The 17,875-nt window shown below is 36.9% G+C and overlaps 2 protein-coding genes across 5 annotated transcripts in view; one reads left to right on the top strand and one right to left on the bottom strand.

The window, feature by feature from the left end:
• Positions 1-436: 436 nt before the first annotated feature.
• On the bottom strand, positions 437-17,406 carry LOC100329145 (gamma-glutamyltransferase). 3 transcript variants are annotated; one of them, XM_012694646.4, is made up of 3 exons: positions 17,276-17,340; positions 3,781-3,948; positions 437-2,271 (listed from the first exon to the last, which is right to left on the bottom strand). In XM_012694646.4, the coding sequence occupies exon 3, from the start codon at positions 2,202-2,204 to the stop codon at positions 624-626; it is 1,581 nt and encodes a 526-aa protein (XP_012550100.2). In that variant the 5' UTR covers positions 2,205-2,271; positions 3,781-3,948; positions 17,276-17,340; the 3' UTR covers positions 437-623.
• Positions 16,304-17,875, top strand: part of LOC101739472 (calcium-binding mitochondrial carrier protein Aralar1) — a 30,432-nt gene continuing 28,860 nt past the window's right edge. Inside the window, exon 1 of one of the 2 annotated variants that reach the window (XM_004931136.5) lies at positions 16,304-16,870. In XM_004931136.5, coding sequence (XP_004931193.1) covers positions 16,820-16,870 — 51 coding nt within the window. In that variant the 5' untranslated portion in view covers positions 16,304-16,819. Of the gene's footprint in view, positions 16,871-17,383; positions 17,474-17,875 lie in introns of those variants that run through there. The other variant, XM_012694736.4, reaches the window with a different exon arrangement.

Raw genomic sequence — 17,875 nt, 5'->3', positions numbered from 1 at the left:
AGATTACTTTAGAAGAAGGCCCGCCCAAGCGAAGCCGGGGCGGGCCGCTAGTCTATACTAATATTATAAAGAGGAAAGATTTGTTTGTTTGTTTGTTTCGAATAGGCTCCGAAACTACTGGACCGATTTGAAAAATTCTTTTTCCATTAGAAGCCGACGTTGTCCCTGATGAACATAGGCTACTTTTTTTTTATTTTTTTTTATTTAATTTTTTTGGTTTCATGTGTGTTTTAATGTTTCCGAAGCGAAGCGAGGGCGGGTCGCTAGTTTATAATAAAAGCACAAAGATTTCAATGCCATACAGTAGAGACTTCAAAAACGATATTCAACTAAATGATCTTTCGGAAAGTACTTAAATGCCAGCTAAAGGTTTGACGGCGCCAATAACTTAAGAAACTTTCGCCGGCAGAAGCCCTTGAAGTATAGAAAGTTCCGGTGAATGGACGAAATGAATTTTTATTTAATCGCAATATATTCAAAACTTTCTCGTTCGAACTTTTCAATATGACTGGCGAATTTAAAATTATTGAGCGTCGCTGAAAACAGTTCCTCTTAAGGAACTATTAAAAAGGTAAACTAGATATCGGATAAAAATTAAATGTTATTGTTGAATTAAATCATTGTTAAAATCCCGATGCACTGCCATCACACCGAGGATCGAATGCGCCTTCCATCACACCGTTCGGGTGTCTCACTAATGCACCAGCGTGACCTACCTTCTCAGAAAACTCTGGCAAAATCTCTACATCGTGACCTCTTTCCTTTAAATAGTTCACGGTTTCTTCACTAAATCTGCTTTCGATTTTCAGGGTGTCTTCAGCATCCCCTGCGATGCGGCCATAAAGCCATCTCGGTGCCGATACTGCGGCTTGTAAGTTCAAACCCTGAACCACGTGTCTGTAAAAGATAGCTGATTGGGTTTGAGGTTGTCCGTCACCTCCTCTAGTCCCAAATATCATTACTCTACCATCATTTAGCCTTGCTGTAGCCAAGTTTAGCGTATGAAAAGGTTTTTTTCCAGGCTGTAGAGTCAATAATTTATCTTTTTCTAAAGTGAAAGAAACTCCTCTATTTTGCCATAGTATACCAGTTTTGGGCAACACGACAGTACTTCCAAACTCGTGGTATACACTTTGAATGAAAGACACCGAAAAGCCTTTGCTATCCATAGCCCCCATCCAAATCGTGTCCCCTGGGCCCTTCCCCTGTCCTACAGAAGCGGCTCTATCCAAACTTATTTTACTGGCAACTTTGGACAAGTGCTGACTAGTCAGTAATGAATTGGGATCGATTTTCATATATTTTGGATCAGTTATGTAATCGTTTCTCATTTCAAAAGCTTGCTTTGTGGCTTCGACTGTGGCGTGCACAAGTTCGCCCTCATTTTTTCCATCTATATTAAGTTTTTCTAACACTCCAAGGATATTTAACGAAACCAAACCTTGGGTAGGTGGTGGAAGATTGAAAACTTCTCCTTGTTTTAGTAAAAGTCGCAAGGGAGTTTTTCGAATTGCCGTAAAGTTTTGTAAGTCAGATTCCGTAATCGGCATACCGACAGTGGCCATGTCTTCTGCTATTGTTCTTGCTAGTTCCCCTTTATAGAAACTATTTAATCCATTCTCGGCTAGACGCCTTAAGGTAGTACCTAACTCCTTTTGATACAAAATATCACCCATCTTAGGATTGTTACCATCCAATAGATAAATTCTCCGAAACTCACTAGATACATTCAAATCTTTAAATTTTTCTAAATTACTGATGTAACTTTGTGTTACTGAGACTCCTTCTTCAGCATACCTTATAGCATCAGCTAATAATCGAGATACTGAAATCCTCTGGTATCCATTTTCGGTAACATAATTTAGGGCTTCCTGCCAACCTCCGACAGCGCCCGCAACGGTTATAGCTGCCTTAGGCCCAAGATACGGAATCTTGTCGTAGCCTTTGAAGAAATCTTCAGTAGCTAAACTTCCTGCTGTGCCGGATGCCTCAATGGCTATGGGATCACCATGAGGTGGTACTATTAGCCAAAACGAGTCACCTCCAATGCTGTTCATATGAGGGTAGACAACTGATATAGTCGCCGCCGCTGCGACCATTGCCTCTATGGCTGTGCCTCCTTCTCTTAGGATATCAATAGCACTTTGAGTAGCAAGGTGGTGAGGTGCCACCACCATTCCTTGTGGCGCGTATTTACTTTGCATTGTTGCCTATGAAGAAATCAGCCCAATATCACAGTAATATGTTTCTAAGCTTGAAATACTATATTACCTGAAAATAACAAAATAACATTACGTATTTAATAATTTAATAATTTAATTTAATATTTAATTTAATAATTTAATAAAATATTATAAAGAGGAAAGATTTGTTTGTTTGTTTGTTTCGAATAGGCTCCGAAACTACTGGACCGATTTGAAAAATTCTTTTTCCATTAGAAGCCGACATTGTCCCTGATGAACATAGGCTGCTTTTTTTTTATTTATTTTTTATTTATTTTTTTGGTTTCATGTGTGTTTTAATGTTTCCGAAGCGAGCCGAGGGCGGGTCGCTAGTATTTAATAAAATTATGTCAAGCAAAATGTTAATTATAGTTATTTTCTTATTATGACAAACCAATAATACTTTACATCTTTTTAGGTTTACATAAAAAAAGTCGCCTAACAAACATAGCGGTCTGAAAGATTTTCACCGGAAAACAGTCTAGACTAGAAACAACATGAAACTAGGGATATATCTAGGATGTGATAACTGTTGTTGATATTTTACTGTCTTCCAAAAAAATATTAGGATATTTAGCATAAAATACCGTTGATATCATTTTTCCAAAACTCCTAAATGAAACTAATATTCATAATTATTTTAGAAATAAACATCTACGACTCGCCAATACGAGAAGTATGTAAGGTTTGCAAAAAAATCACATTCTATGATATCGTTATTAAATATAAAAACATGCAGTATTAATCAAAGATACGCAAAAGAGACAATTTTCATTTTTTTTATCGAAGCAATTTCTACGCTAATGGTATGAAAAATACAAACGTATAATATAAAACAATGATATGAAAAATGGCGGTATCAAACTGTAAAACTAATTTCAGTACTTCAAAATCAATATTCGCATGTAGAATATAAAGCTTAATATACATAAACAACGATAGCTTCAAAGCCGTACAGTACAGTTACGGCAAAAATGCTCTCGCGTGTACTAAATGTGAAATACGGTGGAGATCGAGTCCGTTGCTTTAAGACTTTAGAGAAAGACTTCTTATGAAATGTCTTGTTTTTCATCAAAAGGACTACTTTCGTACTAAATTTTGTAGACGGTAATATAATACTTGTTTTTTTATTGCTTAGATGGGTCGACGGGCCCACCTGATGTTAAGGGCTTACCGGAGCCCATAGACATCTATAACGTAAATGCCGCCACCTACCTTAAGATATGAGTTCTAAGCTCTCAGTTTTTTAGAGTATAACCGCTGCCCCACCCTTCAAACCGAAACGCATTACTGCTTCACGGCAGAAATAGGCAGGGTGGTGGTGCCTACCCCTGCGGACTCAAGACGTCCTACCACCAGTACTGTTCGGGAGAGACTAGTTCGTTCAGAACTGAATGGAGGGTGGCAAATATTATGCCTTATAACAGTCGATAAACCCCGCGGTTCCAAGCGCTAAGGATAAAATCTGCTACAATGACAGGTTGTACAAAAAAAGGACACCCATTACGATACCTAATTGGCTATTATAAAATTCGAATCACTAATATATTATACTAACGAAAACATCCTAAGAGTCACAATTGCTTGCTCGAAAATTCTCCTTCTTCAAACGAGGCTTGTGGAGAGTAGGTATTAAGCGGTAGGCAGCGGCCTGGCTCTGCCCCTGGCATTGCTGAAGTTCATGGGCGATGGTAACCACTCACGATCAGGTGGTCCGTATACTCATCTGTCAACAAGGCAATAAAAAAATGACACATATATTTTCTCTAACCGAGCGCAATTAGTGATTAAAGTAAGCCAACAATTATGTATGATACAAAAAATTCGACTGTCGACGGCGAACTCTGTGGATTAGAGTAAATGTGGTGACGGTGACCAGCTACCGTCCCTTCGAATTGCCGATTTACGACATATGTTTAAGAAAAATCCCTAGCTGAGCGTTGTGGTCATGAACACGAGGAGTTCTGACTTTGATAATGGCATCTACCTATCTACATAATATTTATATATGGGTCTTTCAACTTAATTTTCGTGCTTTTAATTTGAGGTTTGTTTATCGAATAAACGAGAGAATTTAACAATATTTAAATTTTCGTAATATAAATTTTAGCTTTGCTTGTCAAATAAACGAGAAAAATTAATATTTTTACATTTTTTTAACGATATAATATTCCACGAAAAAAATCATTCAGTCGTTATTAACATTGCCTGAAACACTTCGCATTCCAGTAGCATTTCGATAAAATACATTGTAATAAAGATTAGGTCGGTAATAGATTGTTCGTAACGGCATAGTATGTTTGCCGCGTATTAATATGCCTTCGGGGCGTAATATTTCTCATTGTGGTCCCGCCTGGGGGAGGTTGCCCCAATGAAATTCGACCTTCCTACTGTTACAGTTTGTTATTTAACTATTTGTCGTTATAATTAATATGAATGTTTAAATCATGATAAGCTGTATGATTTTTTATGAAGATTAATCATTGAGTTGTGTATTAATCGACTTCAAATAGAACGAAGAAGGTTTTTCTGAATTTAAGAGGTATGTTTTTATGACCATGTGAATTAAGCTTTGAATAAATATAATTCTTGGTAATGAGGTTATAAGGCCTTATGCCATTGTAGGTGAACAGCTGGTGACAGACATTATACTATGTGCCCATATACTTCAGTGTATGTGCCTTTACCTCATGACAGTCCGGTGACAACCTACCGATTTTATTAATTTAAACTATACATTATAATAATAAGTTTCAGTATGTAACTTTACTACAATAGGATGTGATTTTTTTAATCCAACCGTATCGGCCAATGAAATAGACGTGCCAAATACTGTATAAACTCAGTATAGTTATAAATTCTAAAATATGGCATAGTTAACAAATAGTGTGTACTTTGGGTTGAGTAGGTACCACAACCCTGCATATTTATGCCGTGAATCTGTGTTCTTGTTGTGAAATATATTCTTGTTCCAAATATGGGTTTTATTTATTTATTTATTTAAATCTTGGGTTGAACATAATACAACACCATTTTGTACTTAGACCTGTTTCTTTAAGGTAAGAGGCGCATTGCAATTTTTCATATCTTCTTCTTTTTCTTCACCTTATCTCACTAGGTGGGGTCGGCACAGATAATTGAAGTGAAACTTCCTTATCGGCGTTGGAAAAAAATTTACCGTCACATTTTTCGGTTACGCGTCACATTTTTCCGTTACGCGCCATCTTTTTTGTATTCATGTCTATGATAATAAAATCCTTTTGTTTAAACTTTATCTAATTTAACTTTTTTGTATTCATGTCTATGATAATAAAATCCTTTTGTTTAAACTTTATCTAATTTAACTTTATTTAACCAATTTCTAGAAAGTTGCATGTAGATCATTTTTCGAAAAATAAGGCCATAAAGAAGTTTCACTTCTTACGTGTGTACACTAGTACACGCACACATTTTTTATTTTTTTTTCTTCCATTATCTTCTATCAGCTGTCATCTCAACGGTAACTCCTCTCTCTCTCTCAGATATCGTCATTCACACACTCCATCCATGTCTTTTTCGGTTGACCTCTTCTCCCTCAACCTTGCTCTACCATTTCCATACATCCATACAATCCATTTCCATACAACTTTTCATATCTCTAGGCTTTAATAAACTCTTAACACCGGGTGAGCCGTGAGCTCGATCGCACAGTGTGACATAAAAAAGTCTTAACAAGATCGTCCACGTCAAAACAAATAAAATCTTAGTATTTCTTTCGAACAATAATAGAAACTTTACAACGCAACCTTTGTGCAAAGAAAGTTTAGTCCCGGAGCTGTGTGACAAACAAAATTGGATTTATATAATCCAGTGGTTCCCAAGGGGGCCAAGCACGTTTGATAATGGCGGGCGTGAGTGGGCGATGGTCGTCTTTAAGCCAGTGGCTTAAAAATCTGCAGTAAAAAAAACATCGGATAAAACTTAGTCCGAAATCAGAGTGACTTGAGTTGTTTCTTTTTAAAATAAGGAAAAATACTGTCCTTCTCTCCACAAAATTGAATACTACGTGCAGTCTTAAAAATACATTACGTTGACATTTGTATTACGCCACGAACGGCATTAAAAATGTAATTGAATAATGGCAAAAATTTAACAGTAATAATAAGTGCGAAAATTTTAAATATGTGTTATTTATTAAATGTTTACAGTCGTTGTCTCAAGGATAAGGGGCTTGGCGTACTCGTACCAAGCGATTAGACTATACTGGTGTTCAAATCCCACATAAAATAAAATTATCTAATGAAATACAGTCAAAATCTGTTATAACGACATCGAAGGGACTGCTCACATTCAGTCGTAAAAACCGATAGTCGTAACAACCGGTGATGTTTAATGTGTATCGTGCAAGTACAAACAAATCGATAGGGAATTATTGGAAAAATATATTTACATAATACGCGATTTTTCTTCAATATTAATTTGTTTTCTTTTTCTTTGCGACATTTTGAAAGTTTCACGAATAACTCCACAAAGTTTTGGTGCGTCTTGTGTATAGATAAGTAACAAACTAACTGAAGAGATATGAAGAATCGGGCTTTGACTACCGCATGCACGTGTTTTGTTTCTAAGAATTAGAAAAGACCCTACACTAAACTAAATCCTATTGTTTTCTTTCCTGATTTTAAAAGCCATTGAAGACAAATGTGGATACCTATTCAAATTGTTTACAATACAGCTTAACCGGTCGTTCTAACAGATCTAATTCTCCGAAATATTAGTTAAATGTGGTCGTTTTATGAGGTATGTCGTTATTACCAATGTCGTAGAAAGCAATATTTTTAATAAGGCGGTCATATGGCATTCAGCCGGGACCTTTGTTCTAGGTTATTATAACCGGCATGTTGTATTAAACGATGTCGCAGTAAACGGTTTTGACTGTACATAAAAAAATACATTTCTTGACATAATTACATTTTATTATAAAAAAAAATTTCAAGCAATAATAAGCACCGTTTTCAACGTAAATTTTTTGTTTCTCTTATTTAACATATTATTATGATATAGTGATTTAATTGTAATCTAAGTAAAAATACATCGACTTATCTGTATTTCGAAATTTGAGAAGACTCTTGGCTTCTGTCCAACACATGATCGAGAATTTATTAACTTGAAGCCCCCTATTGTCCCGCCATCGCCCCATAAAACTTCAAAGTTTGAGAATCACTATTATGGAACTTTCGTCCGCCTTTACATTTCGTAACTGGACTTGACTTTTGAAGTCATCTACCGAACGAAACTAGTTCTTTTAGCTTTGTTCTGTTCACAGTAATGCTCTGAAGATACTTAGGACTTTATTACAAGTGATTGCTGTTGCTTTTATGTTTTCTAATAATTGTTTAGACTTGAAAGTGTCTTTGAGGAGAAACATTTTAGTTTTTTTTTCTGTGAAATTCAACATACATTCTTTTTTCTCTGAGAAGTTGCTGCCATAGAACAGAAGATGTTTGTAATTTTTTTTTTATATATCTATTGACGTTTTTAAGAAATGCTTCAAAACGACAACATTTGGGTCAGCCTGCTGAGTTTCTCATCGGATCAGGTCGCGATTTCGATCCATTAGTAGATGCATTCACGAAGCAATACCTCTTGAGCAGTTAGGTCTGCTTTCGACACGATCGGGCAGTTGTCAGCAAATCCCACTGTTCCTGGCCGAACCCATTCTCGCCCACCCTTCCTGGCGAAGCTACAAAGGCCTTCGGATTACGAGTTATCCGTATTCCATTCTAATGAAAACCATCAGTCCATTAGCGGCCTAATGGAAGATCTCAATTTTTTGATTCCACCAATCTAGTTACCGCAGCATGACCTTAGAACATAATTAACTGACGTAGCTTTCTGACCACTCTTTGACTTCGACGTCTCAACGACTCCAAATCGAAGACTATATTTTGTAGATAGAACAATGATGCCAAACCATACATATTCCACTTCAAAATATGAGTTACGGAGCAAACTATTTGCTTTTTGTATACACCAATATGAAGATGTTTTGTTACGGCCAGGGAATAATGACTATAAGCGTTATATCTTTTGAACGATACGCAATACATAAATGATTTTACGATAAGTACGACGGAGATGGTGATTTGACCTACACAATGTTGATCCCCATACAAAATAATATAATCGTAAACTGGTTTTACGCTGAAGACAACGACCGACTGTGATAGCTTTTTTAAAAGGAAAATTTTTGAATGTACATTGTTCAAATGAGAAGCCGACGGTCAACGGACTTTAGCACGCTTTGCCCGAAAATGTTTCTGCAGATCTAAAGCATATGTGGGGATAGAAAATAGGGAAGATCTTACACTAAGCGGACAAAATTGCTCGGTATACCGACCGTCAAAATTTTATTGTTCAAAACTGGTATATATTTATGGAAAGATATCTTCTAAACGTCGTTAACGATATTCAGGCATCTATGGAACATCTTATGTTCTATGGTAGCCACCGGAACACATACAGAGAAAATATGTAACTACGCTACAAAACGGTAATGCAACACTGACAAAATATTTTCGATTCGCAAAAGCAAAAGTATTCATATTGTACTTTGCTATTTATTTATGAGCCTTGTTAGACATTCTAACTTCTCATACCTTAACAAGTTGACTGCCACGTAGGTCACAGGTGATCTACGTGGCGCACTGAAGTAATTATGTCGATTTCTCTCTTCGATCTTCTTACTAAGATGCCGGAATATCTAGAATATCTTCTTATTTTTTCACTATGGCAATTGGCTTCTTGCGATGCCGTTGCCGTGACAGTGCTGCGCCAGTGTTTTCAATTCATAAATAAACTAGTAGCTTCAATTTTTTATATACCTAGTCAGGTCATAAATTCTGTCACATGTTTAATGTAAAATAATTGAAACAAGTTTATTCATTATGTAACCATTCATATACCAAAATGAACTTAACAAAACATAGATTCTTATGACACTAAAGTTTATTCAAAATGACCTCCGTGATTTTGAATACAGGCCTTCAATCTGCGCGGCCAGTCGTCTATCGCAGCACGAACGAGGTCCATGTCAATATCGGCGGCTGCCTTAATCAAGGATGTCTTGAGTGACTCCAAATTGGGATGAGGCTTTGAGCACGCCTTTTCCTCCAAGTGTTGCCATATCTTGTAATCTAACGGATTCAAATCTGGACTGGAGGAGGGCCAGTCTTCGTGCCGGATGAAGTCGATTTCAGGCGCCGCCAGCCAGTCTTGTGTGCTCTGCGCTCTATGAGCTGGCGCCGAATCTTGTTGGAATACCCAGTGCCTGTTATTGAACGTGGTATGAAAAACAGGTTCCACAAGGTTCGTCAGGACTGTATTTTGATACACAACTGCATTCGTTTTTACACCTTTCTCACAAAAATGTACCTCTGTTAAGCCCCAATAAGAAACTCCCAACCATACCATTAGCGAGGATGGAAAATGACCTCGTTGGACACGCGGAATACGGTCGCTCGCTTCTTCACTACTGTGTGCGTACACCTTATCATTTTGTTTGTTGTAGCTCTCTTCTACGGTAAAAATTTTTTCATCCGAAAAAAGAATTTCCCGATATTTTTTTCCCGCATACCGCTTCAACAAAGCGCGGCATCTCTTCAGTCTCAGATCCATTAGACGAGCATTCAAACGATGTCCTGTTTTTCTTCGATATGCCCGAAGCCCTAAGTCTTCATTTAACACCCTTTTTACCGTGGTTCTGCTTAACCCCATCTGAAGGGCCAACAGTTTCTGCTTACGTTTGGGATTTCTTTGAATTCGCGCCTTCACAGCTTTTATCACTGCTGGAGTCCTAACAGACCGAGGGCGACCACTTCTTGACCTGTTATCTACACTAGAGTCTTCATTGTATCGTTTGATGGTACGATAAACCAATCTTTTGCTTATATTCAAATTTTTCAGTATGTTAAAAATTTGAATTGGCGCGTAACCGCAACGATGCAACGCAATAACTGCAACACGGTCTTCTTTAAGCGTCCACTCCATATTTAAAAATGAGTAAAATTCTAAAAGTATACATTTTTTATTTTCATGAACAATTCGAAATTCGAATTCAATAAACTTTTTTGTTGCCAGCATTCTAAAAGAAAAGTTTTTACTGTGTGACAATACTTATGACCTGACTAGTTATATTGTAACGAGACTATTTTTTTTTTATTGCTTCTTGGGTGGACGAGCTCACAGACCACCTGGTGTTAAGTGGTTACTGGAGCCCATAGACATCTACAACGTAAATGCGCCACCCACCTCGAGATATAAGTTCTAAGGTCTCAGTATAGTTACAACGGCTACCCCACCCTTCGAACCGAAACGCATTACTGCTTCACGGCGGAAATAGGCGGGGTGGTGGTACCTACCCGTGCGGACTCACAAGAGGTCCTACCACCAGTGATTACGCAAATTATAATTTTGCGGGTTTGGTTTTTATTACACGATGTTATTCCTTCACCGTGGAAGCCAATCGTAAACATTTGTTAAGTACGTATTTCATTAGAAAAATTGGTACCCGCCTGCGGGATTCGAACACCGGTGCATCGCTACATACGAACGCACCGGACGTCTTATCCTTTAGGCCACGATAACTAAATAAAGAGAAATAACGTCCCAATAAAATCATGAGGATATATTGAGATTTCAATGGGCTTTTTCGTGGAACCTGATAGGCCACGTTCAAGGACTTTATTTCATTTTCCCAGATTTATGCACTTTTACTATATACAGGGTGGCCCATAAGTCCTTTGAAAAGTAAAATTTGAATAAAACGAACAGGGCGCGCGTGAGCGGTGCAGGGGAAGCGTGGGGAGTAACTTCGGTTTCTGGGAATTTAGTCGCGATGGAGCGTTTTACCGGAGCGGACCGTGCGTTTTGTGTGCGCGAGTTTTATAAAAACGACAATTCGGCAACCGTTGCGCGGCGTAAATTTCGAGAACACAAAGGTTTACACAACTTTGACGACACTCCAACTCTTCAAACGATTAAGAACTGGGTTGCTAAGTTCGAGGAGACCGGTTCGACGTTAGATAAACCGCGGTTGGGTCGCCCAAGGACGTCACGTACGGAACAAAACATAGACACAGTGACACAGTCTATTCGCGAAAATCCGACACAGTCAACTCGTAAGCGATATGTGGCTATGATCGAAGAGTTTTTCATACCAGAATTGCAAAACTTTTCAGGCTTTAATGCCAGGACGTGGTTTCAACAGGATGGGGCCACTTCTCACACCTCTAACACTGCTATGCCCGTTATCCGTCAACTTTTTCCTGGCAAAGTTATCTCTAAGAGAGGAGACATTTCCTGGCCTCCACGTAGTCCAGATCTGACCCCGATGGATTTTTTTTTGTGGGGCTACCTTAAGGCTAAAGTATACGACACAAACCCGCGGTCAATTGAGGCCCTAAAAGAAAACATCCGCAGAGAAATGACAAGCATTTCAGCAGTGACGTGCCGCGCAGTCATCGACAATTTTAGACGTCGTTTGCAAGAGTGCCGTGATCGCAACGGATTACATTTAGGAGATGTTATTTTCAAAAAATAATTCCCGTTTTTTAAGCTTTTTATGTAAATAAAAATTTAATTCATAATGTAATTAGTTTTATTTTAATAATTTTTTTTCATATCAAAGGACTTATGGGCCACCCTGTACTACGACTACTACACTATATACTATATACTAAACGGTTACTAACTGTACGTTAATAAACGTTACGTAACGTTACGTAAAAGTACGTTAATAAGCACGTTTAAGTCTGAAAAAACACTAAAAGAACAAAATAAAACAGTTCAAACAATTTCGCTCCTTGCGCGCTCGCCACAAAATATTTATTTGCGTAATTGTTTGCGTTAAACGAACAATGTTTTAGGGGATTTCCTAAATTATATTCTATATTTAAGCGCAATTCATTGATTTGTTTGATTGACCTCATGATATTATTACAATATCACGTTAAACAATCCTATCCTAATCTTTACAATAATGTATCATAACTGCGAATTTACTCAACTGTGGTACCTTAAAATACACTGAAAACGGTTTCATTTTACTATCAACATTTTAATACACACGAAAGCTTCTCTTGTCCCCGCTCTAGACTATGCCCGAACCATAAAGGTGGCCACTGAAAGCTCATTCCGAAAATTCCCTTAAAGCTTAATGTATTATGTAATGTTATGGAAATTTCCTCAAGAGTGTGTACTTGAGGTGTACACTCTTACTACAAAATGCACTTTCAAGGAGCGCTGTAAAATATTTGATGTCCTTTAGTTTCCTTTACCTGTAGTAGATTCTCGTGTAGTCCATCAAATTCATAGCCACTATAGATAAAATAATACACCAGATATTTTGCCCTAAGCGTCTTGTTACTCTTTTGTTCTAAATTTTAGACATAAGGACGTATTCTTGATTGTGTTCTAAAACAGCTGTCGCCCCCTCGACTTGGAACCCATGCCTGGCTTGCGGCAAAAATAATCAAACCTACCCCTCACCACCAGTTGCCAGTTAAGGGTCGGAATACGTTGTCATAATCCTAAGAGAAAGCTGATGAAAATTATTCAGTGTATATATTTGTCGCCACAAGAACCACGAGAAGAAATAGCGTGATGTTATTCTAGACCGTAACAATACAGAGCCCCAGAGCTCAGAATCTCTGTCTGCTGAATGACACCGATTCTTAATGATAATCTAGGCGTAATCTGTTTCGTATTTCAATGGCGGTGTGGACTATACGGGTGCGTAATCTTGTCCGTTTTTGGCACGAAATCTTAGGTACTTTCGGAGCTGAAGGGTAGGGAGGACAGATGGGGACCGGTTGTACAATTACCGTTTAAGCTTAGGCTATCTCACAGTCATCACTTCGCAATGTCTACTGACTTGATTAAATATTTATTTATAATTATTTGAACTGTTTCACGATTTCTCAATATGTCAATGAACCGAATACACTAACGAGTATACTCTGTGCACGTGCCGTATGTTTCCCGGAACGAGTCGTTTGTCTCCATTTGTCTCTAAAATGATAACCGCTATTGTGGCCAGCACTATATTATCTAGTCCCATACGCATAATATTGGTAATACCTAGTAGATAACACTACTTAAGGGCTTATTTTATTTCAAAATGAAATAAACTATAACAGCGTGGTGTATAGTAAACAAAAGTTTGTCACGCTTAATAATTAGGTAATAAGTTTTTGTGCTCGCGACTGCGTCCACGTGGAATTTATCTTATAATAATTTTAGAATTTGTCTAAAATAGAAGTAACCTAAGTGACTCCTTATTACATCAGCTATCTGCCGGGGAAAGTCCCGTCGAAATCGGTCCAGCCGTTCCAGAGATTAGCCGTGCATGTTTACTACAAAGCGGTTATTTTAATATTAAAAACATACGCTCCAATTTTATTTATTTGTAATATAGATTAGACGTGTGCTCCGTAACTCCGCTTGTACAGGTGGTAAGAAGTTTAAAGAACTGGCATGGGCAGGTATCACTGCCTAGGAAGTATCTCAGCCTAATATGTATCGGTTTGAAGGATGGGGCAGCCTTTGTACTATAGAACTGAGACTTGATCTCATAACTAAAGAAGTAGCGGCATTTACGCTATTGATGTCTACGGGTTCCACTTAGCACTAGCAACCACTTGACACTAGATATCTCCAAGGTGTATCCTTGCAACCTTCGAAGAGTATCGGGATACTTGGGGTCGCCATTCGAGCGATGTCCAATTTCGAAGTCATTTGGAGGGCAAAGCCAAGTCGGCGTCAAAGCTACTGGGAGTTCTCAACAGAGCGAAGCGGTAGTTCACGCCTGGACAAAGACTTTTCTTTTACAAAGCACAGGTCCGGCCTCGAGTGGAGTACTGCTTCCACCTCTGGGCCGGGGTTCCCAAATACCAGCTACTCCCATTTGACTCCTTAAAGAAGAGAGCCGTTCGGATTGGCGATAATACCATTCTCACTGATCATTTGAAGCCTCTGGGTCTGCAGAGCGACTTCGGTTCCCTCTGTATTTTGTACCATATTCCACGGGGAGTGCTCTGAGGAATTGATTGAGATGATCGGAGCCATCGGAGTAGAGTTTATCGTAACAACTCACCATCAGGTGGGTCGTTTGTTCAACTGCCTATACGGCAATAAAAAACGTGTGGTGTCGTGGGACACCGGATAGGAACTAACTTCCTTAATATAAAAATATTCATTTAAAGTTCTATTCGAGGTATAAAGAAAATAAAACTGGAGGTTTCGCAACAACCCACGGTCATTCGGTAACGTGCGAACTTATTGTGGTACACTTCATTCACGGTTGTTTGCATAAGAGTTAGTGTATTGCGCAAACGAACGCTCTGAGATCGTGGTCAATGAATGATAAAAAAATATGTTATTTTTTGTACGTTATTACAAAGTTAAGTCGTACACTGTGTGCATTACTAATAAAAATCTTACGTTACGGACGTTTTTTCCCGGTCAGGGTACCCCTCCGTATCGTGCCCTAAGGAACTTCGTTCCAAAATATAAAAAAAGGCTGGGCATAAGCTCCCTTGTACAATTTATAATGAAACGTTAAAAACACCTAATTACCAAATTAATACATGATACTGATGATTATTTAATATATTATTCATTTCATATTCCTGTCAATCATTTAATTCAACCAGCTATTTAATGCTATATATTAATTGAAATACGAATGAAATTACCCACATATCGAGTTTTAGTTCGATTTGATGTCCAATCGCTCCTATCTCACTATTGTCGTGTTCAGTGGTTATAAGAATCTATAAGCAGCTACAACGTAAATGCTGCCCTCCACCTTTAGCTATGAGTTTTAAGGACTCAGTCTTGACAGTGCAACGGCTGCCCTACCCTTCAAACCGAAACACATTACTACTTCACGGCAAAAATAGGCAGGGTGGTGGTTCCTACCTGTGTGAACTCACAAGATGCCTTACCACCAATACCGGTTTGTCTTTATCTATTTATTTAAAACTGTGTTTATATAGGTATCCTTTTAATGCCTTTTATTCCATGTAATTAGCCACATGCGGGTAGCTTAGGCGGCTGTTGTTTGGTCTCTGTCTTATGTTAACCGTATTATTGTGAAAAATTGCGTGTTTCAATTGTGAGCTTCATTCGAAAATATTCGTTAGGTCTAAATAATGATGTCCATTTGTTTATAGTCGCAACCGCAGCATGGGTTGTCTGCTAACGAACTTATTATTCGTGTTTCGAATTCGTTTGCACAGCTGTACGTGCACAACGCATTGTGCATTTGCACTAGTTGGCTGTGGAGACCGTGTTGAGGTTAGAGTTGCGGTTCATAATTCACTGGATAGCTCGTTAACACGTTCCACAATGATGATATAATATTATAAGTGACGAACAACTTAGCTGACATTTGCTCTTGGTCATTTGATGTAAAATTTTATGTTTTTCGATCAGAACATTCATATTGTTTTCACCGGGTCACCGAAAGTCAAAAATTAAAAGGTTTTCCCGTTAATGTAACAAAATATATAAAAAAAAAAAAACATTTTTGACACAATAACATATTATTATCTTTTACTTATGTTAATATTAGTAAAGGGTAATGCCTACTTATATTATTACTTTTATCCTATACTTTTTGAAAATATTATTCATGTTAAGTAAATTATTAAAAAAATATGTAGTTATTTCATTTGTTTTTAAGTAATTAATATCGTAATAGCAAGCATATTTCGTATCGTCCTGTTGGAACAACCAGAAAGATGAAAGTACATAAATAATTAAAAATATATTTCGATTTAGGTATATATGTACCACTTGTGTTGAAAACGAAAATAATAATTTATTATCACGTTCACAACAAATCAATTAGGTACCATTGTCAATATTAAACTGCAATAATCTAGAATCCTCAAACTTATATCATAAATTATGGTCAAAGATTCAGCTTGGTAAAAATCGAAATAACGACATCTAGTTGCGACAATAAGTTCTAACTGAACTTTCAATGTTTCGATGTTGGAAGATCGAAGCGCCACCTACAGGAATTCAGTTCTGTTGAGTTAAATATTATTAAAAAAAAAACAAATATAAATAGCGCTTAGATACATAAAAAATAATTTAAAACATACAATGTGGATAGTTAATTTTTTTATGTAGCAAACAAGTTGTCTAATATTTTTTTATGAAAGTACGACGATTGAAAAATCTGCATCAATTGTGAATTGTGATATCTGGTTTTAAAATATGTTCGAACACTATTTACTATCGCGCATCACTACCTAATACGTCAAATTTCGTTATAAAAGAATTGATAATGCGACCGTTTTAAGAATCTTTATTTTGTTGAACTTGCCCAGTTGAAAAAAACTACTGTCTAATTAAGCAGTACTAAACCAGCCGGGCGGCTTAGATGAACATGAGCGCTCTGCGTGTCCAACAAAAATAGATTTTCAAACATTTTTACGTATCGCGACGTGTTATCACAGCAAACGAACTTCACCAAACTGTTTTAAGACTTATAATATTACGTTTTTCTTTCAAAAAATTTAAATTTTTGACGTAAAAACACTGTAATGTTTAAATCTTTGTTCGGCTCCTTGTTAACTCAAGCCAGCTGTCAAGAGGTGGGTAAGTTTTATTATCGTACTTATTGAGGGTTTTCTTTATTTAAATATTAATATGACTTTGACACATAGATTTGATAATTTTTTTGCCAACCTTTCGGTGTCCTTGAATTACCTGGCCTTGAACTACGTGGGGACGTCACTGCGGTCCGTCCTGTCATAGTTTTATACCTATACGTTAGACTAACAAAAATTAGCTAATTACTATGGAAATACACGAAAACATCTAATCAAATCATGTTTTTTAGTCGCTTACAATATTGCTGTTAGATAACCATCCTAACCTCTTTGACCTTAGGACAAAAAAAGGATAGGAATTTATTAACAATACTTCAAGATTAGTTAGTTCGTCGCATATTCCCCACTAGATCTCAAATACATTATTAAGAAGAAAAAATTACTCACCAGAATAAAAAAATACAATAATTATTATCATAAAAATGACATCCCCTAATGAAAGGTGAAACCGAAATATGAAATTATTTGATAAGTATAATATTACTTCAGCTATGTGATAAGAATGTCTTATCTTTTACGTCAACATGTTGTTGACCGCCAACTTAGTTCCATTTATCTCTTCAACACAAAATGACTTCTCGTCGGGTAAAATTATAATTTTTTAAATTACAAATAGAATTAAGGTGCTATTTCGGACTTTTTTTTGGGAAAAGTGGTGTAATAAGTGGTGTGGGTGTGTAAATATGTGAAATGTAATGAAGGAGAGTTTGGCAGAAAGTGTAATAAAGAAATCGTAATCGATATGTATCGAATGTACATTTCATGGAGGCATTTAATACAATTGTATAGCTTATGATAAAAAGGATAAGGTTGTTTTTTGTGTTTTCCATTAAAAAAAAATGGTAAACCAACATCATGGTAAAAATTGGTAAAAATCCAACATTTATAAATGATATTAAATTATCTATTATGATACATAAGATATATTATGTCAAGTATATCTACAAAAAGAAAAGTAAGCTTCCTTTTTGTGAGTAAATAAAACTA

This window comes from Bombyx mori, chromosome 9 (assembly GCF_030269925.1).
Source record: "Bombyx mori chromosome 9, ASM3026992v2".
Lineage (NCBI taxonomy): Eukaryota > Metazoa > Arthropoda > Insecta > Lepidoptera > Bombycidae > Bombyx > Bombyx mori.
This window is presented reverse-complemented; position numbering and strand designations above follow the sequence as displayed.